The sequence below is a fragment of the Danio aesculapii genome, chromosome 6 (genome assembly GCF_903798145.1).
Source record: "Danio aesculapii chromosome 6, fDanAes4.1, whole genome shotgun sequence".
NCBI lineage: Eukaryota > Metazoa > Chordata > Actinopteri > Cypriniformes > Danionidae > Danio > Danio aesculapii.
The window spans coordinates 56,223,418-56,246,195 of NC_079440.1; the positions used below are offsets into that span (position 1 = coordinate 56,223,418).

Genomic DNA, 22,778 nt, shown 5'->3' on the forward strand with positions numbered 1-22,778 from the left:
AAAATCTATATGTAACTATGCTTGAAGGCATAATTATTAGCCCTCCTGTCAATTTATTATTATCTTATAATAGATTATTATCTATTATTATAGTGCGTTTAGTAGCAGTTAACAGCACTTAGGAAATATTTTTCGCAAGAGGACTAATAATTTAGCTGTATATCACTGTATAGAATTAAAATACAAAATTGTATAAAGCTATTAAATAAAACAAATATCTTAATAGTTCATTCATTTTCCTTCAGCTTTATTAGAGGTCACCACAGCAGAATGAACCGCCAACTATTCAGCATATGTTTTACAAAGCGTATTGCTTTCCAACCACAACCTAGTACTAGGAAACACCCATACACACACTCATTTTAGTTCATCCAATTCACCTATAGCGCATGTGTTTGGACTGTGGGGGAAACTGGAGCACGCAGAGGAAACCCACGCCAACACGAGGAGAACATGCAAACTCCACACAGAAATGCTAAATGGCCCAGCCGGCACTCGAACCAGTGACCTTCTTGCTGTAAGGGTGACAGTGCTAACCTCTGAGCCACCGTGCCACCCAATAACAATAGTATTTGTTAAAAACACATCTATCTACTAGTATTCTGAACAAGATACCACTCTGAAAATGTGTATTAATGAATCAAACATAAATTACAAGTGCTAATATACTAAAATACTAGAGAAGCTGGTCAATAAGCAGCTCATTTATTATTTGGAGACCAGGCCCGGCCCTAACCAATTTGGCGCCCTAGGCAAGATTTCATGTGGCGCCCTGTCGCATCGCAGTAAATTCCACTGCAAGTGTAAATATAAGAAACTAAATAGCTTTGTCTTGGGCATTCTTTTATATAAATAAAGCAATTGCACATTCAAAATACTTAGAAAGAAGAAGTCAAGAAGGAGTCAACGGTGGGACTGAGAAACCTCAGCAGCGCATTTAAAGACAGAAGAGTATGTGACACCAGTCTAATAATAAACACGTGATTTTGAGAATAAAATAAGATGCAATTATATAAATGAACAACCTAAAGATACATGCATGATGTAGATTACTGTATAATACACTATATCCTTTTTCTGAAATACAAATTATATTAGTAATTCATATAGTAACAATTTAAATTGAATTGTCATTACAGTGCAATGCTAATTAGCAGAATGCAAAAAATGAGTGAATTGCAGTATAATATACCATGTGGTAATGCTAAGCTAGTAAACTATGCCCTAACATTATTGATGTGCACTTTAACACTGATGTAAAGTTTTTGATATATGCACTTTAGATATTATGAACTGTAACACATCAAACAGCTAGGCTTACAACTATGGTTAAAATCATGAGCATTTTGATTGACTACTACAAGCTGGGAAAACATCACCTAATGCTGCTGAATAGCCCTAATATTTACACATTTGCCTGAAAAAGGAATGATGGGGGTAGTTACATTACAGTTACTATTGGCCATAACATCTATGCCCTTGCATAACATTAGCTGACGGTAAAACTAACAGATAGAGCTAGCTATTTATTGATTAGCAAACCATATTATGCCATACCTGTCAACACTGGAATGTAAAAATATGGGACAACAATTAGCTTCAAACAGAAGAAGACGTAGCAAACATTAAAAAATATTGACAATAAAATAAAAGATTTTAAAATAAAAGATTTTGCCTATTAAAATAATAAATTTTAAATAATAAAAAAAAATATATATATATATATATATATATATATACATTAAAATAATAAAACTGTATTTAAGTATTGATTAGCATTACTACAGTTATTTAGTAAACAGCAACAGATGAATTTCTCATTTTGTTTTGTGATAACAGAGGTGTCACTGTAAGAATGCACAGAACTATAGGCTAATGAAAGCATTCCATTACTTTAGTAACTGTGCTCATTTAAGAGAAAATGAGTTGTGTTTAAAATAATATAAGCAGAACGAACATGTTTACATATTATTAAATGCATGTGTCTGTTTAAACACGCACCTAAATCTTTACATGGCGTGTACAGAAGCTGATCTGGGAATAGTTTATCATACAGCACACGCCCGTCAGTCAGCATGCATACACTGATTCAGGGGTTGCGACGATAAACGCACAGCTTTAGCGGAAAGAAAGTGAATGCAGACGTTTTTATCAACGTGCTTTTAAGCCAAAATAAAGCGAAAGCACAATTCTCTTGAACAGCTCTGCAATTACAGTATATCTCATTTGTATGGAAGCCCGTTCCCGCCACTGAATAAAAAAATGTATTAATTGGGAAAAAATAAATAAATAAATAAGTAAAAAAAAAATTAAATAAAAAAATGTAAGTTAGAATTCTGAGTTATAAAGTCGCAATTCTGAGTTATAAGGTCAGAATTCTGAGTTATTAAGTCAGAATTCCGAGTTATAAAGTCAGAATTCTGAGTTATAAAGTCGCAATTCTGAGTTATAAGGTCAGAATTCTGAGTTATTAAGTCAGAATTCCGAGTTAGAAAGTCAGAATTCCGAGTTATTAAGTCAGAATTGCAAGTTATTATGTCAGAATTGCGAGTTATAAAGTCAGAATTCTGAGTTATAAAGTCGAAATTGCGAGTTATTATGTCAGAATTGTGAGTTATTATGTCAGAATTGCGAGTTATTAAGTCAGAATTGCGAGTTATTAAGTCAGAATTCCGAGTTATAAAGTCAGAATTTTGAGTTATAAAGTCAGAATTCCGAGTTATAAAGTCAGAATTGTGAGTTATGTCAGAATTGCGAGTTATTAAGTCAGAATTTTGAGTTATAAAGTCAGAATTTTGAGTTATAAAGTCAGAATTCCGAGTTATAAAGTCAGAATTGTGAGTTAAGTCAGAATTGCGAGTTATTAAGTCAGAATTGCGAGTTATTATGTCAGAATTCCGAGTTATAAAGTCAGAATTCTGAGTTATAAAGTCAGAATTTTGAATTATAAAGTCAGAATTCCGAGTTATAAAGTCAGAATTTTGAGTTTTTATGTCAGAATTCCGAGTTATAAAGTCAGAATTTTGAGTTATTATGTCAGAATTCCGAGTTATAAAGTCAGAATTTTGAGTTATGTCAGAATTGCGAGTTATTATGTCAGAATTGCGAGTTATTATGTCAGAATTGCGAGTTATTATGTCAGAATTGCGAGTTATTACGTCAGAATTGCGAGTTATTATGTCAGAATTCCGAGTTATAAAGTCAGAATTTTGAGTTATAAAGTCAGAATTCCGAGTTATAAAGTCAGAATTTTGAGTTATAAAGTCAGAATTTTGAGTTATAAAGTCAGACTTCCGAGTTATAAAGTCAGAATTGCGAGTTATTAAGTCAGTATTGAGAGTTATTATGTCAGAATTCCGAGTTATAAAGTCAGAATTTTGAGTTATAAAGTCAGAATTTTGAGTTATAAAGTCAGAATTCCGAGTTATAAAGTCAGAATTGCGAGTTATTAAGTCAGAATTGCGAGTTATTATGTCAAAATTCCGAGTTATAAAGTCAGAATTTTGAGTTATAAAGTCAGAATTTTGAGTTATAAAGTCAGAATTCCGAGTTATAAAGTCAGAATTGCGAGTTAAGTCAGAATTGCGAGTTATTAAGTCAGAATTGCGAGTTATTATGTCAGAATTCCGAGTTATAAAGTCAGAATTCTGAGTTATAAAGTCAGAATTTTGAATTATAAAGTCAGAATTCCGAGTTATAAAGTCAGAATTGTGAGTTAAGTCAGAATTGCGAGTTATTAAGTCAGAATTTTGAGTTATAAAGTCAAAATTTTGAGTTATAAAGTCAGAATTGCGAGTTATTAAGTCAGAATTGCGAGTTATTATGTCAGAATTCCGAGTTATAAAGTCAGAATTCTGAGTTATAAAGTCAGAATTTTGAATTATAAAGTCAGAATTCCGAGTTATAAAGTCAGAATTTTGAGTTTTTATGTCAGAATTCCGAGTTATAAAGTCAGAATTTTGAGTTATTATGTCAGAATTGCGAGTTATAAAGTGAGAATTGCGAGTTATTATGTCAGAATTGAGAGTTATTAAGTCAGAATTGCGAGTTATTATGTCAGAATTCCGAGTTATAAAGTCAGAATTGCGAGTTATTATTTTAGAATTGCGAGTTATTAAGTCAGAATTCCGAGTTACAAATGAGTTTCCTGTTATGCCGACTGGCCATAAATGGAGTTTTAAAGACACATGCGCATTAGCTCATAATCACAACATAAAGCCTATATCTGACTTTTTAATGTTTATCACGCTTTCAAAAAGGAAATATATAGTTGAACTAGACTGTCTATTTATTCGTATGGATTTGTACTTTATTACCATTTGGTCTAAATAGCAATTATAAAGCAATAAACAGAGCGCCTGAAACTAGCTATAGGTTGTGTGATTCCTCCAAAAGTCTAAAATCAGGATTTTTATTTTATTTATCTATTATATGTGTAACAATTATATGATTTACATTTTGTCGCAGCTGTTATTTGTTTCATATTGCAAGAGTGCCCTCGTGTGGCGTACTTGGGAGCTGCAGACATATTGTACATAGACATTATAAAGGGCTAAATCTAAAAGGGTTATATTAGTTTTTATTTCAGTTCAGTAAACGTGTAAACCAAATACTGTGTATTCCTGACCTTTATTGGTGATCTGGGCTGTGAATCCATACCACATCACAAGCAGAAAACCTAAAGAAAGGGTCTTTAACACTTCATTTATGGCCAATCGCCATAACAGGAAATTCCTTTAAAACTCAGAATTCTGACTTAATAACTCGCAATTCTGACTTTAAAACTCGCAATTCTGACTTTATAACTCAGAATTCTGAGTTTTTTCCCCCCAATTAATTAATTTATTTTTATTCAGTGGCGGGAACGGGCTTCCATACATTTGAGATCGGCTCTGTGTTGACGGTACTTTCACTATTCATAGAAAAGTTTAAACATATGGGGCAGGAAAATACTTAAACGGGATGATAGCGGGGAAAACTGGAGAGTTGACAAGTATGTGTCATGCTAATTATTAATGGCGTTATTGATCACGAATACAGTAAAATAATCATCTTTGTCGTAACATTACCTCTGTCTTTGTCGTGTTTTTCCCTCATCTTTTTTTCTTTCTTTTTGCCTTCCCTGCGCACTAGACAGTTTGTGACGTTTTGACATTGAGCATGATGACCCATCAAAAAAATAAACACCGTAGCAGGTAAAGTCTAATTATTCGGAAGAGGGAGGGGGGCGTCTTAGGCGAGTATTACATTATTATTATATTACTACTACTACTACTACTACTACTACTACTACTACTACTACTACTTAGTATGCACTATGCAGTTAATGTGGGCTTATTCTTTTCTGATTTCATAATACCAACTAGTTTTAAGTATAGTGGAAGTTACACTTCTTTTTTTTTCTTCCCCCATTTCTGGCGCCCCCCCTCGCCCTTAGCAATTGCCTATACTGCCTATGCCATAGGCCGGCCCTGTTGGAGACACAATGTTCTTAATCAGGCTCAGTCTGGTTTTAGATCTGGTCATAGTTGTGAAACCGCTACTCTTAAGGTTCTTAATAAGGTTCTTAATCTGGCATCATATTCAAAAAGACTTGAGGCTGTAATTGCTGCCAAAGGTGCTTCAACAAAGTATTGAGCAAAGGTTATGAATACTGATGTACATGTGATTTTTCAGGTTTTTATTTTTAAGAAATTTGCAACTATTTTAACAAATCTTTTTCACATTGTCATTATGGGGTATTGTGTGTAGAATTTAGAGGAAATAAATGAATTAATCCATTTTGGAATAAGAAAAAAAATATGGAAAAAGTGAAGCGCTATGAATACTTTCTAGATGCACTGTATTGTAATTATATTACAAGACTGATGCTGTAAAAGGAACCTTATGAAATTGAAAATGGTCACATTAAGCTTTTGCTGAAAATTTATCATTGGCTGAAACAACACTAGCTGTGCATATAAATCACTGGACAGCACAGACATTATGTTTGTTTGACTGCAGGCATCAATGTTGAGTTAGCAATGCTCTGATACAGTACACTGAGTCCATATGACATGCTCTGGCATTCATTTTTGGTCATACAGATAAGAGAGTAAGACATTAGAAATAATTTTTATTTACTTTTGTGTGTGTGTGTGCGTGTGTGTGTGTGTGTGTGTGTGTGTGTGTGTGTGTGTATATAAATACCATATCAGTATCTTTCAAACTTTAGTGGGCATCACATACGTGAAACAAAACTCAATGGCCATATGAGAGGAGCTTGACCAATCAGGGAGAGATACGCAACAATCCAACCAATCAGAGAGTAAATGTGTGAAGCCACGCCTTTGTTTTCAAAAATCTGCATTTAGGTTCATCTGACTCTGCACTGAAACAAAAACAGTCTGCAGCAGTTCCACAAATACATTATCCGAGCCAAAGTTAAGTCTCTCACAGCCTCATGGTGAAAATTAGCCAATTACAGGCATTTATCTGAGCTCAGATGATGCAGTCGCATGACACATTTCCCCCTGTCACAGTCTGCAGGAGTAATGCATATTAAGATTTTAAGGCTTTACTGAATTGTAGTGACTTCACTTCCCTTTGGATGCTTGTGAACAGGTGTGTGTGTGTGTGTGTGTGTGTGTGTTGATGGGATTATTATTTTATGGGCCGCTGCTCTCTCGGCTTTCCTCTGGATGTGTTCTTCAATAGATTGCATTAAGATTAAAACACTGAGGCCTAAAGCAGGTGAGCTGTGGAAAAGAGATGTTGTCGTCTGTTTATTGTGCTTTTCATTTGCTTGGTTATTCACTAATTTAATGCCGGGATCAGCTGATCTGTATGGATGGATGACCAGTCGGTTTGTCCTTTAAGGCCTTTAGAAAGATTAAACTAGACGGGAAATATAAAACATGCAGAGAATTCAAAACACTCCAGAATGGTTAACATGATATATTTTTGACATTTTTAGATTCTTCGCTGTTACATGTTCATTAAAAGTTAAACGCTAACAAAAATAGTAACTAGCTATGGTGCTATTGTGTATTTGTTTCAGACATACGATGGTAATTTTTCAGTATACATTGAAATCGCAGAATAGTATTGGTACTACATTATAATATATACACACCGGCCACTTTATTAGGTACATCTTACTAGTACCAGGTTGGACCCCCTTTTGCCTTCAGAACTTGCTTAATCTTTTGTGGCAAAGATTCAACAAGATACTGGAAATATTTCTTAGAGATTTTGGTCCATATTGACATGATAGCATCACGCAGTTACTGCAGGTTTTTCAGCTGCACATCCATGATGTGAATCTTCCGTTCCACCACATCCCAAAGATGCTAGATTGGACTGAGATCTGGTGACTGTGGAGGCCATTTGAGTACAGTGAACCCATTGTCATGTTCAATAAACCAGTCTGAGATTATTTATGACATGGCATGTTATCCTGCATCAACAAGGCATCAACAATGCCTTCAGCAAGGCATTTGTGCCCACAGAACTGTCGCTCACAGGATATTTTCTCTTGTTCAGACCATTCTCTGTAAACCCTAAAGATGGTTGTGCGTGAAAATCCCAGTAGATCAGCAGTTTCTGAAATACTCAGACCAGCCTATCTGACACTAACAACCACGTTCAAAGTCACTTCAGATTTTCAGAAGATTGCCTTGACCATGTCTACATGCCTAAATGCATTGAGTTGCTGCCATGTGATTGCCTGATTAGAAATCTGCATTAACGAGCAGTTGGACAGGTGTACCCAATAAAGTGGCCGGTGAGTGTACATTAGAGTTAGTAATGCTATGATAATTAAAAAATGAAATAAAAAACTGCTACGATATTGAAAGTCGTAAACACTACAGCACAATTTAGAAGTACAGAAACTCATGCATTACATCCAAAACACCATAGTACTATCATGGTAAACTGAGAAAAAAAAAACATGTAAATATTTTTATAACCGTCTTCCAGCAAAGAAATAGAAGTCATAATATTACTGTAGTAAAATGGCACTATGCAATAGCGTAGTACAATAATATGTCCAGAATATCATGGCATAAAATGGCAAATATAAATAAAACCATGGTTTGTTCTATAGACAATTAAATATTGCTTAAGGAAGCAAATAATATTGACCATAAAATGGTTTTAAAATATTTAAAACTGCTTATATTCTAGCTGAAATAAAAAAAAATAGCACTTTCTCCAGAAGACAAAATATTATAGGAAATACTGTGAAAAAATTCTTGCTTAGTTAAACAGAATTTGGGAAATATTTAAAAAAAAAATAATAATAATAATCACAGTAGGTTCAATAACTTTGAGTTCAACTATACTATGGTGCATCCAGTGCTACTATTTTACTATCATAGCACATTTTTCAGAGTATCACTATCAGGAATGCATCATGCTTTACATATAGCAACTAATAAAGCTAAAGAGTTACTCAAAGTACATTTACACTGAAAGAGAATCACAGTTTCTCCACCAGTGTTTAATTTGACACATTCACAGAGGGCAGAAATCCGGCCTCCATCATGTTTCGGCGGCTGTTCGTGGCATTTGAGCAGCTGCCATAATATTTACTTAGAAGCCAGATTGACTTTTCTGAGAAATCAATATGTGCTTTGGCTGTGCTGAATATCTGCTACGCTGGGCTGATCCTGCATGGTAATGGCTTCTCTGTAACGCTCCGATAACAAAACACACACCTCTGTCTGTTTCTCCTTCAAACTCCTGCGATCAATCGTGCTGTCGCTCTTGCTCTCTCCTCTAAACGTCGCTCTCTCTCTCCGCTGTCCTTTCCTAACGCGTGTAGACATACGTTATAATAGAGGCGTGTTAATAATTCACGTCAGAGCAATTGGAGACAATTAAGTGTGCTGACTGGGCCATTCATTTTGCAGTCAGAGTCAGAGTTGATGAAGTGAGTGTCAGAGAGCTGATCTTTCTTCAACACTTTCTCTGCCACATCGAGAGTACAATCAGCCCAGAACTAATGGAGGCTTTCTGTTTAAGTCTGTGCGATTCGGAAGTTCGCATGACCTTTGCTTTTAAGTTGCAGATTTATGTTATTTATTGTTTTATCAGGAATGAACTCCAACAAAGCAAATAGAGCAAATTTGATTTTAGTTTGACTTTAAATCTCCTGATTTTTCTGCAAAATATAATCTCACATGTCTCCTTTATAGCTTTAGTAAAGATATACACCCACTTTATTACTGTAGGTACACCTGTCCAACTGCTCGTTAGCGCAAATTTCTAATCAGCCAATCACATGGCAGCAACTCAAAGCATTTAGGCATGTAGACATGGTCAAGACGATCTGCTGCAGTTCAAACCGAACATCAGTGAAATATATCGTGATATAATTTATTGCCTTATCGTCCAGCCCTACGTTACTGTGGGAAAATTGTAAATTCCGAGACCCACTTTACATCAGATATCACTCAGCCAGTGGAGATAGCTCATTTTTAAAGAAAACAGACCTTAAACATGCTGATTTTGTAATGGCATAGTTCACCAGAAGCGCTTAACCCAGGTTACTGAAAAATTAAAAGTCCTTTAGCATACTCGCGCATATACCCTATTGTAAGCTCTCAGGTATTTTAAGTTACAGAATTATATTTCAAAATGTTTAGGAAGTCAGATAAACAAATTCCTGTTGTGTGTAATTATGTAATACATACATCATTTTGTATTATTTGTACAAATTATGAGAATTGTAATTTTTTTAATATAGTAAGTGATTTGTAATTGTAATATAGTATATGACATATGTTTTTGTATATGATTTATATATTAAAAGTAATATTGTTTTAATATTATATTAACATTTATTGTTATATTTATTAAACTATTTTATTAAAAAAATACTAAATATTGTTTTCCTTCCCACACTTCAAGACACTATAAGTGATCAATTAATCATTATATGAAAATGCGTATTAAGAAATCAAACACAAATTATAATGGCAAAAGTAAAACATAATAGGTCTAGTATGTTCAAATTTGGTGAAACTGTGACTCAGTGGTTAGCACTGTCACCTCACAGCAAGAAGGTCGCTGGTTTGAGTCCCAGCTGGGTCAGTTGGCATTTCTGTGAGGAGTTTGCATGTTCTCCCTGTGTTGGCGTGGGTTTCCTCCGGGTGCTCTGGTTTCCCCCACAGTCCAAAAACATGCGCTATAGGTGCACTGAATAAACTAAATTGGCCATAGTGTAACAGTGTGTGTGAATGAGTGTGTAGGGGTGTTTCCCAGTACTGGGTTGCTGCTGGCATCCGTTACGTTAAACATATGCTGGAATAGTTGGCGGTTCATTCTGTTGTGGCAACTTCTGAAATAGAGACTAAGCCAAAGGGAAAATGAATGAATGACATTGTAATTCTTTTAATATAGTATATTATTTACAATTTAAACAATATAGGATATATATTTATGATATATATTTTAATATTATTACATTAATAATATCGTTTTAATATTTATTTACATTAACATTTATAGTTATATTCATTGTACTCTTTTTCCTTCCCACAAAACACTTCAAGAAATTATAAAATAAATTATGAATTATTTATTATATGAAAATGTGTATTAAGGAATTAAACACAAATTATAATGGCTCAAGTAAAAAATATTCTAGTAAAATAGGTCTAGTATGTTCAGATTTGCTTAAAGCTAAACATTCATTCATTCATTTTATTTTCGGCTTAGTCCCTTTATTAATCTGGGGTCGCCACAGCAGAATGAACCGCCAATTTACAGTATCCGGCATATGTTTTACACAGCGGATGCCCTTCCAGCTGCAACCCATCACTGGGAAACACCCATAGACTCCTATTCACACACATACACTATGAACAATTTTAGCTTACCCAATTTACCTATAGCGCATGTCTTCGGACTTGTGGGGGAAACCGGAGCACCCGGAGGAAACCCACGCCAACACGGGGAGAACATGCAAACTCCACACAGAAATGCCAACTGATCCAGCCGAGGCTTGAACCAGTGACCTTCTTGCTGTGAGGGGACAGCGCAACCCACTGCGCCACCCCTAAAGCAAAACACTCCTCACTTATATCAAATTCTAAACTAATTATCTCTTATCACTAATTTATAATTAAGACACACAGTTTTCTCAAAGCACAATCCTTTTATTTTTAATTTTGTAATCCAAACTTAATAGCTGCTTTCTGTGGATGAATCACAATAGATAGCTGGTCCAATATTGTGTTTAACTGCTGTGTTAGCCAATCAGCATCCAAAAGCGGAACTTCCCATCTAGTAACAGCTCAGTATAGTAAAAAGTTTGCTGTGAACTCCTGCACATCAGCTGAGCTCAGCAACAGTGCTCTAACCCCGTGAAGAGTGTAATACACAATGACAGTGTGTTTGCTCATAATCACACAGACCTGACCTGACACATCCAACACCCTGCTGCCACCGTCTGCCAATCACAGAGCAGCACCGGTTGCCAAGCAACAGTGTGTGTGTGAGGGGTTAAAGAGTAGCGGGCAGACAGACACTTACATGCGCACACACATTAGAGCCGTCTGATACTCTCTGATACCTGCAGAGAGATCTAAACTTTCAACTGAACACTGAGCACTCTGGAGAAACAGAAAATTACATCATCACAAGCACACACACATACACGCACACATACACACAATAATTACTTGCAACTAGAGAGCAGCAGAAAGGGATCAATATAATACTATCTATCTAGAAATAAAAAAAATTAAACGCTGCAAATAAAATAACATGAACAGATCTACATTACATTGAGATACCATATCTCTATTATATCGCTCTATTTTAACGATCTAGGCGCAAAGTCTAAAGTGCACACAAAAGCATTAAGGGGTGTGTCCTAATCCACTTTTGCTATTCTAATGCTGTGTTCACCCCAGATGCGGTACGCGCAGATAAACCACGCTATTCGCACATAAACATCTGTGTGAACTCGCTTCATTCGCACGTCAAATCTGCTTCACAATAGATGCGGATTCGTGTGATGGGCAGGGCGTCTGTCTGCCTGGCGACTCTAGCTTTGTTGCTAAATGGCTAACATGGACTTTATTGAGAGAATAACTGTGTTTATGTGTTTATGTGATGGTAATGTGTGTGTGTTGTGTCCTCTGAGGAGGAGGGTAATGTGTGTGTGTGTGTGTATGAGTGTGTGCATTTTACTCTGTCTCGTGCTGAAGGCTGTCGGTGTCGACCAATCGCAGCAGGCTGTCATCGGTCCAATCAGCGCAGATTAGCTTTGCGCTAAGGAGGGGTTTGGGAACAAATGAATCGCTGAACGATTCATATGGGAGTCGCTGGGATAATTAGGTAAAAATAAATGCGTATTAAAAGACCATGAGTGTTTTTTGCATATTAGACTGTTGTTGGAGACCCTTACAACTAAAATATGACCCTATTTCATGTATAATAGGGGCTCTTTAAAATAGAAACGCACCAACTCCTTAACACACCTCCTTTTTAGACCGGCACACCCATGAGTCAACAAAGTGGCGCAAATGGACTTGCTATTTAAACAACATGGTGCAAAACATGAAAATTACAGTTGCATTGGTCTGAAAATAGCAACAAATCAACATCTTGCGTCTTGTTGTGTGGGGTGTCTAATAGGGCCCAAAGACTTCACCACAAAACAACTTGAATTCTAGAACTTTAAGTAATTCTTAAAATGCATCATTATGTTTTAATTTGGGGCAGCACGGTGGCGCAGTGGGTAGCACAATCGCCTCACAGGAAGAAGGCCGCTGGTTCGAGCTCCGGCTGGGTCAGTTGGCACTTCTGTGTGGAGTGTGCATGTTCTCTCCGTGTTCTCGTGGGTTTCCTCCGGGTGCTCCGGTTTCCCCCACAGTCCAAAGACGTGCGCTTTAGGTGAATTGAATAAGCTAAATTGGCCGTAGTGTATGAGTGTAAATTAGTGTGTATGGCTGCTTCCCAGCACTGGGTTGCAGCTGGAAGGGCATCCACTGTGTAAAACATATGCTGGATAAGTTGGCGGTTCATTCCACTGTGGCAACCCTGATAAATAAAGGGACTAAGCTGAAGGAAAATGAATGAATGAATGCTGTCTTTTCTACATATGTGTCTTAATGCAATTTCTACATTTGAAATCATTTGTTTTCTCAAAACGATAAACTAAAATAATAGCAAAATAAGATAATAAATAAACTATTTCATTTTTATAACTAAATCTTACTTAGTCTAAATCTGATTTGAATGCTGCACTGCTCAATGTTTGGGGCTGAGAGACACATTCACACGGATGTAATAATTACGCTACAATTTTATTTGTCAGACCCTCACCATACAAAACATTATACAAAACTGTGTTATATATAATTTATAGAAACTTCTTGGTATTTATTGGTACCCAAGTCTAGATGGGATACAGCAGCGGATACATCAATATAGCATCATTTTTGTGACACTGTACAACAATAAATAATAAGTAATAGATAATAAATAATATAAACAGTTTTTTATTTTTAGGGGTTTTTCACCTTTAATTGTGATAGGACAGTGGAGGTTACATACAGGAAAGTATTGTAAGCAGAGAGAGGGAAAGGGCTGGCAAAGGACCAGTCTTAATTTTGACAGCAAATTTTGATTTGACTTAAATTCCATATTAGTTTTAGTTGTATTTTAGTCTTCTGAATCATTTTAGTTTAGTCTAGTTTTAGTCGACAAAATCTACTCTAGATTTGGTTGACTAATTATATTAATATTTTTTACAAATCTTCTGTAGGGTGACACGGTGACTCAGTGGTTAGCACTGTCACCTCACAGCAAGATGGTCACTGGTTCGAATCCTGGTTGGGCCAGTTGGCATTTCTGTGTGGAGTTTGCATGTTCTCCCCTTGTTGGCGTGGAACCTCAGGTTTCATCATGCATCACACACCAAGATTAATTCTGATTGGATATTTCCAAAAACATAGCTCAATCACATTCTTGTCTCGTTTTTATTAGTCAACGAAAATGTCAGTATATTTTTATTATAGTTGTCATCATCATCACTAAATTTTTATTTAGTTTTGTCTAATTTTTGTCGGTAGAAACTTGTTTGTCACTAAAATATGGCGAAAATTTTTCGTCAACGAAATTAACACTGAAAAGGACCTTGAGCTGAGAATCTAACTCAGGTTGCGGTGAGCACCACAGTGTTATATGCCAGTGCACTTAACCACTAGGCTATTGGCACTGGCTATAATACTGCTTTTACATTACTGTGACGGTAGGCGTAGACATTCACAAAATACAATTTAATGGGTAATTTAATAAATAATATAAATAATTCTTGTTAAATTCTGGCCTAGGGCGATGCGGTGGCGCAATGGGTAGCATGATCGCTTCACAGCAAGAAGGTAGCTGGTTCGAGCCTCGGCTGGGTCAGTTGGCGATTCTGTGTGGAGTTGGCATGTTCTCCCCGTGTTGGCGTGGGTTTCCTCCGGGCGCTCTGGTTTCCCCCACAGTCCAAAGACATGTGGTATAGGTGAATTGGGTAGGCTAAATTGTCCGTAGTGTATGAGTGTGAATGAGAGTGTATGGATGTTTCCCAGTGATGGGTTGCAGCTGGAATGATATCCTCTGCGTAAAACATGTGCTGGATAATTTGGCAGGTTATTCCGCTGTGGCGACACCAGATTAATAAAGGGAGTAACTGAAAATGGATGAATGAATGAATTCTGGCCTCAGCTGTATACCTTTAAACTACAACCACTAACCTCGCTTATTTATTAAATCCGTCCCTGACCACACACACACCATAATCCTTATATAAAATGACTTATTTAGTGTGTTCAAGACAAACGACGGTCCACATGAGCTCCTTTTATCAGTTCGGTCAAACCACACACACACAAACCCACACACAACACAGCCTGTAGTCTCGCTCATATAAACAGCAGCGGTGTGTAGCGTAGCGCCTGCTGATAGCATACTACAAACTAATTCATCATCTCTGCGCTTATAGAGGCGCTGTGTTTCCTACACACCCGCAAACACATTTAAAGCAACTCATTAAGTGTGCGGAGCAACAGAAACAATGTACAGCTCGCTCCGGCTCATCAGTAACATTAGCGCTTTGTCAGCCGAACAAGCTAACCAGCGGCCTGCTTGTGTTGTATGTCTTTAGCTTCCTACAGGTATATTGGGGATTGTTTTCTCTCTCTTTTTGTGTGCTCTAGACACTCTCCTTGAGTGTGAACTTAATTACTCTGTCAAAGAAGAGGCTCATTAGCGCCTCGCTACGACTCTGCGAAACACGCTCAACCAGCCATGCTAGCACCTGATAACAAGTTGTTTTCGATTTAAACACCTTGCTTTTTTGCCTCTAAACAGCATTTTATGTCTTCATTAAGTAGACAGAGATGTATTTCTGTAGGATATTGTCTTTTTGGAGAGGTGATGTGGCGTGACGGCTAAAGTTGCACTTTTGTGCTCTGGATGAAGACGCTGAACCGCAGGCTAATCCTGAGGGGATTGTTCCTGAAACAAGTGAACTGCAGTTTGCTCTGGATGAAAGCAGACGCTACATGCACTACCTACTAAGTGCTTTGGCCTGGACTAATGCACTCTGGTCATGTTCACTTCCGTGTAGTACACACTCAGAGTATGTACTTTTCTGTTGATGAGAATTTGAACAAGAAAATGTGAGTGTGTTGGAAAATGTAGCCTGTTTTTTTGTGTTGGAAGAGATCCACATCATAAAATCTATTAATAATGCTTATGTTTGCATATCAGAGCTATTCTCTGTATTATTGCAGCTACAGCCAAAAAAATATATGATGGCAAAATAATTTTTTATTAAAGGTGCAGTAAGTTTGACACCCAGTGGTTGAAAGGTATTGCATTCCTGATTCAATGCAAATGCAAGCGCAGGTTGCCAGATTGAGGACCAACAGTGTGCCTGACTATCTAGCCTAAATACTGATTTAAGGCTCAGTTAAAATGCTTTCTTAATAAAAACAACAGCACACAATCGATAGAGTATTTTCATATTAAAAGAAGTTTTTGTCCTAACCAATACCTGGAATTTATATATTAGAAACTGCTTTCATTTCTTGCAGCTGAACAACAGGATAAACTGACAGTGTTTACCTCAGGTACACCTCATGTGCTTTATTCAGTGTTAAATGCTAATAATGGGAGTGTGAATGCCATTTTACATGACATTTATTGCCATATACTGAAAGCAGCAGCAGATAGTTCACCTCAGATCTTGATCTAGAACTGTGACTCAGTGCAAACCAACACATATCAGTGATTCAGCATGTGCATTTATTAATGTTGAAGAGGTTTAATATGTATTATTAGGTTATAAACCTTACCATTTATTTGGAGTGCAGTGAGTGCACTATTCTGTGCTTCTGAATAGCTGTATTTAAATTTCGGTCGTGTTTCGTCTGGTGCAAACAGCCAAATTGCTTATTACTGCAAATCTTGTCACTTAGCGTGTTGTTAGGACACGGTGTTACAATGTAACCTGCTCACCTAATGTTTACATTTGTCATATTTATATTAGTTGCTAATTAATAACCACCTCATGTGGAACTCTGAATCTGTGTCTCATATCAGAGTCTGATACTGTCCACCGGAGGTTGAATTTTGGTCACGAATGCATACTTTAAGAGCCTTTCTGACTGAATGAATGAAATATGTTGTTTTCCAACAAGGCAACCCGGGTGCTGAAATATAATTGGCTACACTGGCAGTAAACAAAGACAGCCGTTCCAGCACGTAACGCACATTTTCAAAGAAAAATATCTGACCTTAGCATTGTTTTTCAGATAAACAAGAAGGTTCACTTAGCATGTTTCTTAAATATCAGCAAACATATTATGGTGCTTTTATGCTTTGAAAGAGTCAAAAACTTACATACAGCACCTTTAAAAAAATATGAATAAAATTTATTTGTTCTAAGTAATAAAGTAAAAAGCTAAAATAAAAGCTATAAAATGGCTTCGGCAAAACAAATGCACAAGTAATGAAATAACACATAATAAACTAAAATAAATAGATAGCTAAGCATAAACAAACAAACAAACAAACAAACAAACAAACAAATAAAATAAATAAATCTAATAAATAAACGGAAAAATAAATATGTTCAGTAAACAAAGTCTGCAGAAATAATAAATTAAAATAGCTTTAGTTAAATTAATAAATGAAAATAAATGAAGTAAATAAATAGATAAAATATGTGTTAACTCTTAATAATAATAATAATAATAATAATAATAATAATAATAATAATACGTTCTGTTATATAAACAATTGCATTCAGTCAAGGAAATAAAGTTTAAAGAACAAATTCGTTAAAAATATATAAAAATAAAACTACAGGGAAAAGTTTGCAAACAATTTCATGATGTGCTACATTTCATTCTCTAGACTAGTAACCACATACTACAATGCTTTTACTCTACAATAACCTAATACAGCGCTCCTACATCAAATTTAAAAACAATATAAAACATTCCCTATAAAATAATAATAATAAAACAATCTAAATTACAAAAGCTTACTATTGTAGCACCCCTTTTACACTACTACATCAAATATAAAATCAATATAAATATTCCCTACAAATGAATATTAACATAATATACAGTAACATAACATAGCAGCTTTGGCATTGTTGTGAATGCAGGACCCATACTTTCATATCAAATCTTCCGTATAAAATAAGAGAACAAATGCGGATGAGGCTGACCTGCAGAAACCAACTGGACCTTCACTAAACCACACTGTAAACTACAGCCGTCTGACTTCATCTGAACTCCATACACTTGCTCGCTCTTCACAGCAGAGGCGAAAACAATGAGCTGAAAGTCATTCTGAAAGGAGTGTGTGTGTGTGTGTTTGTGAAGGCGAATGGGACTCACCACGGTCGTCTCCTCACATCATACAGGTCAATCTTGTTAGGTGCTCTCCATTTAGTGGCTAGAAGAAAACAAGACACACTCAGAGTCTGAAGGCACAAACGCATGAGCTGAGCTTTGTCCAGCTTTTTTCCTACACTGCAAAAAAAAAGAAGGCTTTTTTGGTCTTATTTTTAGTCCGAATATCTACAAATTGTTCAATCAAGAAACATTTTTTAGAGAAGCACAAAATATTGTCTTGTTTTCAGAAATAAGAATTCAAAATTAAGCGAGTTTGTCATTACGCTGAGCAAAATAATCTGCCAATGGTGCAAGCAAAGGAGACTTGATTTTGATTTGAAATAACATCATTGCTCTCCTCGTTGGTAGACTATTTTTGCTTGTCTAGAAAATGCTTCTTGAAGAATTTTTAGATACAGCAGGGAAAATAAGTATTGAGCACATCACCATTTTCCTCAGAAAACATATTTCTAAAGGTGCTGTTGACTTTGATAACAACCAAAGTAATCCACATATGCAAATAAAACAAATCTAATTAGTTTACACATTAAGTTATGTGTAATAAAATGAAATGACACAGGGAAAAAGTATTGAACACATGAAGGGAGGTGTAGAAAGGCAGTGAAAGCCCAGAAAGCAGCTGAAATCTCTCAGTAGTTCTTCAGCAACCCTCTGCCCTTCGTTAATGTAAATTAATATGCTTCAGTCCAACATCTACATTAGCAGGAGGATGAAGATGAAACCACGGTGGACATTTCAGCAAAACAATGATCCAAAACACAGCCAATTAAACTCTCAAATGCTTTCAGAGAAAGAAAATCAAGCTATAGAATGGCCCAGCCAATCACCTGACTCGAATCCAATGTAACATACAATTGTAACGGGAACAATTAATCTGTGCAAGTGAATACACTGAAAAAATTGTTTTGGTAATCTTCAATCAAAGTCTGATCATTTGCTTCTGCATTTGGATTGGCTCCTTCTCTGATTACATATTCAGCCATGATATTCTTAGTCACGCCCCTCTTACCGTTAGTTTGCCAATAGGGAAAAAACAAAGAAACAATTTCTTCCCTCAGGCAATCCATCTCAAGAGCACTTGATGATAATAATTGTGGCACCAACATCACGACTCGCTATACACTGTTTATACACATTTACACTTATTTAACAACACACTTTACACGGCAATTTGCACATAACAGCTGCACATATAACGTCGTATGTAGTAATATACCTGTACATACACTAGTCAATTCGTATATTTGCGTTCACTACTTACTTCTATTTTTAAAATATATTTATGATCTGTTTTTTTCCTGTCTCTGTAATTCTGTTGCACTGTAGAAGCTCTGTCACCAAAACAAATTCCTCGTATGTAAAAAAGAAATAGTCCTTAACAGGTGGTCTATATATATATATATATAAACTATTGATTGAATTTACAGAATGTTGTGATATGTATATATAAACATATATAAACATATATATATATATATATATATATATATATATATATATATATATATATATATATATATATATATATATATATATATATATATATATATATATATATATACACAGTTGAAGTCAGAATTATTAGCCCCCCTGATTATTTTTTCCAAATTTTCTGTTTAACGGAGAAGATTTCTTCAACACATTTCTAAACATAATAGTTTTAATAACTCATTTCTAATAACTGATTTATTTTATCTTTGTCATGATGACAGTAAATAATATTTGACTAGATATTTTTCAAGACACTTCTATACAGTTTAAAGTGACATTTAAAGGCTTAACTAGGTTAATTAGGTTAACTAGGCAGGTTAGGGTAATTAGGCAAGTTATTGTATAATGATGGTTTGTTCTGTAGACTATCGAAAAAAATATATAGCTTAAAGGGGCAAATAATATTGACCTTAAAATTGTGTTTACAAAATTAAAAACTGATTTTATTCTAGCCGAAATAAAACAGATAAGACTTTCTTATCAGACATACTGTGAAAATTTCCTTGCTCTGTTAAACATCATTTGGGAAAATATTTAAAAAAGAAAAAAAATTCAAAGGGGTGCTAATAATTCTGACTTCAACTGTATATGTACTGTACCTGTATATTCTGACTTAAAATGTATATATATATATATATATAAATCGCTGTCAGGATATGAGATGACTTATATGGTGATCTGAGACTGTTGTCATATCGCCAACATTGCTATCAACACTCACTTAGTTTTCACACTCTATGTATGCATTGCTTGTAATAGTCTTTTGAAGGAAAATTCCTCAAACAGGAAGTAAACCCATAATTTAAGACACAGAATTCAGATGTGGAATCAGGTGGGCTGTAGCATTTGTGGAGCAGATGTTCACCTGGATAGTATCTGGTGACTCCGGTGGTGCTGCCGAAGACCTGCCAGCGTAGTGACGGATCCTCTCGACTGTTCTCAATGAAGACTCTCTCCAGAGACTGAGTCCAGTTTAGCTCATTCAGGATCGTCGGAGCTGCATGACACACAAAACAAAACTTTAGCATTTGAAGTTAGACTAGCTTCAAGTAGACAACCTAATCAAGGGTAAATTACTTTTTAAAGATACAGGGCTCAGCATAATTGAGCCCACCCTATTTTGAAAATGAATATTTCTATCCGTTTCTCAGTGAATATAGAAAATGTATTTTGGTCCATTTAAACAAAACAGATTTATTAAACAGATATTTTCATTGAAATAATATTTTAGTCACCAAACATATTTAGAAATTGAAAGATAATACCATTCAAGCTAAATATTGCAAAAATATTCAAATAAATTTTTACATTTTTTTGCTTCTCTTGATTTTCCCTCTTTATTAAATTTGTATTTAATATTTTTCTATAACATTTAAATTTGGGTGTAACAGTTTTTGTAATCGTTATCATAAGTTATTTTGTTAGATAAGCTCCAGTATTGGCTTCAGTACTGACTAATCTAATGTATATGCACAAATATAATATTGTATAGCTTCCTATTAAAAATAGGAACTTAAAAGAAAGATTCGTGAGGGGTGTACTTATATATGCTGAGCACTGTATATATACACACTCACTCAGTTTTCACTCAGTTATATATAAATATATAATGTAATATTTCACATAAGTTTTTATTGATTTTTTTATTAAATAAAGCTGCCTTGGTGAGCAAAAAAGACTTCTTTAAAATATGTCAAATATTACCAACACCAAACTTAAAAAAAGAGAAAAGTATTTTTAAAATATTACAATTTACAAAAGACAAGAACCCACATTTATTAATCACAGTTTAACATTTAATAATTTACTACATTATTAAAATGAAAAAGTTGTGCTTGTTAACATTGGTAAATTAGTTAACAAGCACAAACAACTTTATTTTTAATTAAACATATTAACAAAATTCAATACTGTAATACATGTATTGTTTGTTGTTTGCTTATGTTTGTGAATATAACATCAGCTAAGGGACCATTATTTAAAGTCAATAAAGTCATTATATAAGTCAAGTCGAGTCGAGCTTTTTTGCCATTCTGCTACATTTGTGGACATACAGTAATGCCGTGTCTCGCAGGACAACAGTGCTACATAAATTAATCATAAATACAAACACAACACTGAACATAAGAGCAATTTTAAAAAACCTATGCATAACTCATGTCTACTATAAGACACTTAACTATACACATAAGACAGGCTTTACAAGTACTTTTACATGCGACTGAATAATAGTTGTTTCCATCCACCTACTTTCATGAGCATTTTGGATATGCGCATAAAAAAACAGTTGATGGAAATGCCAAGATGCGCATCAATTTTGAAAATATGCATAAAATATGTATGCGCATAACTGAGTAGGATAAACTTTTTATTCGATAAGAAAAGATGCACATAAACTATAATCTAAAGTGGCCATCAAAAACATGCCACAGAATTATTCTTCAAAAATGATCATCTAACAATGAAATATGAAGTTTCATCAGTGAATCACTGCATCATTTATTGAAAATGAGACTAAAAATAAATATGGGTTGTACAAATTAAAATATTAGATTCCTACATTTAGCATTATCAGCAAATCAGCAGTAGTAGTAACAGTGAATTTTTCACAGTACTGAATATTTTACTATTTATTTTTATTCAGCTGATTATTTCTCCATTTTATTTTAATAAAATTACAGCTTCTAAGTTCTGTTTGTTAAAACCAAAAGTGTCTTGCAGGGCTGTTTTTGTAATAAATGAAAAGCAAATTACATTTGTCTCCTCCCTATTTGGCTGATCTGAAAAATGGTCCGATCCATGACTAAATAAACCATAATGTAATCCAAACCATGAGATTTGTGATCCGTTACATCACTAATTCCTGATAATTAAATTCCTTCATAAATGATTGTGGGCAGCACGGTGGCGCAGTGGGTAGCACAATTGCCTTACAGCAAGAAGGTCGGTGGTTAGAGCCCCAGCTGGGTCAGTTGGCGTTTCTGTATGGACCACTAATTTGCATGTTCTCGCCGTGTGGGTTTTCTCCGGGTGCTCCGGTTTCCCCCACAGTCCAAAGACATGCGGTACAGGTGAATTGGGTAAGGTAAGGTGTGTGAGTGTGAATAAGTGTGTATGGATGTTTCCCAGTGATGGGTTGCAGCTGGAAGGGCATCCGCTGCATAAAACATATGCTGGATAAGTTGGCGGTTCATTCCGCTGTGGCGACCCCACATTAATAAGGGGACTAAGCCGAATAGAAAATGAATGAATAAATAAACGATTGTTTGTTCTGTAGTCTATCGGGAAAAAAATATTGCTTAAAGAGCTAAAAAAAATGGCCTTAAAATGGTAAACAAAAATTAAAAACTTCTTTTATTCTAGCTG

General features: G+C 35.2%; 1 protein-coding gene across 1 annotated transcript in view; it reads right to left on the reverse strand.

Annotated features, from left to right (window-relative positions):
- cacna2d2a (calcium channel, voltage-dependent, alpha 2/delta subunit 2a) overlaps positions 1-22,778 on the reverse strand; it is a 243,083-nt gene that overhangs the window by 111,556 nt on the left and 108,749 nt on the right. The window contains exons 5-6 of the mRNA XM_056460753.1: positions 20,278-20,409; positions 17,904-17,961 (exon numbers count right to left, since the gene is read on the reverse strand). Coding sequence (XP_056316728.1) covers positions 17,904-17,961; positions 20,278-20,409 — 190 coding nt within the window. The remainder of the gene's footprint in view (positions 1-17,903; positions 17,962-20,277; positions 20,410-22,778) is intronic.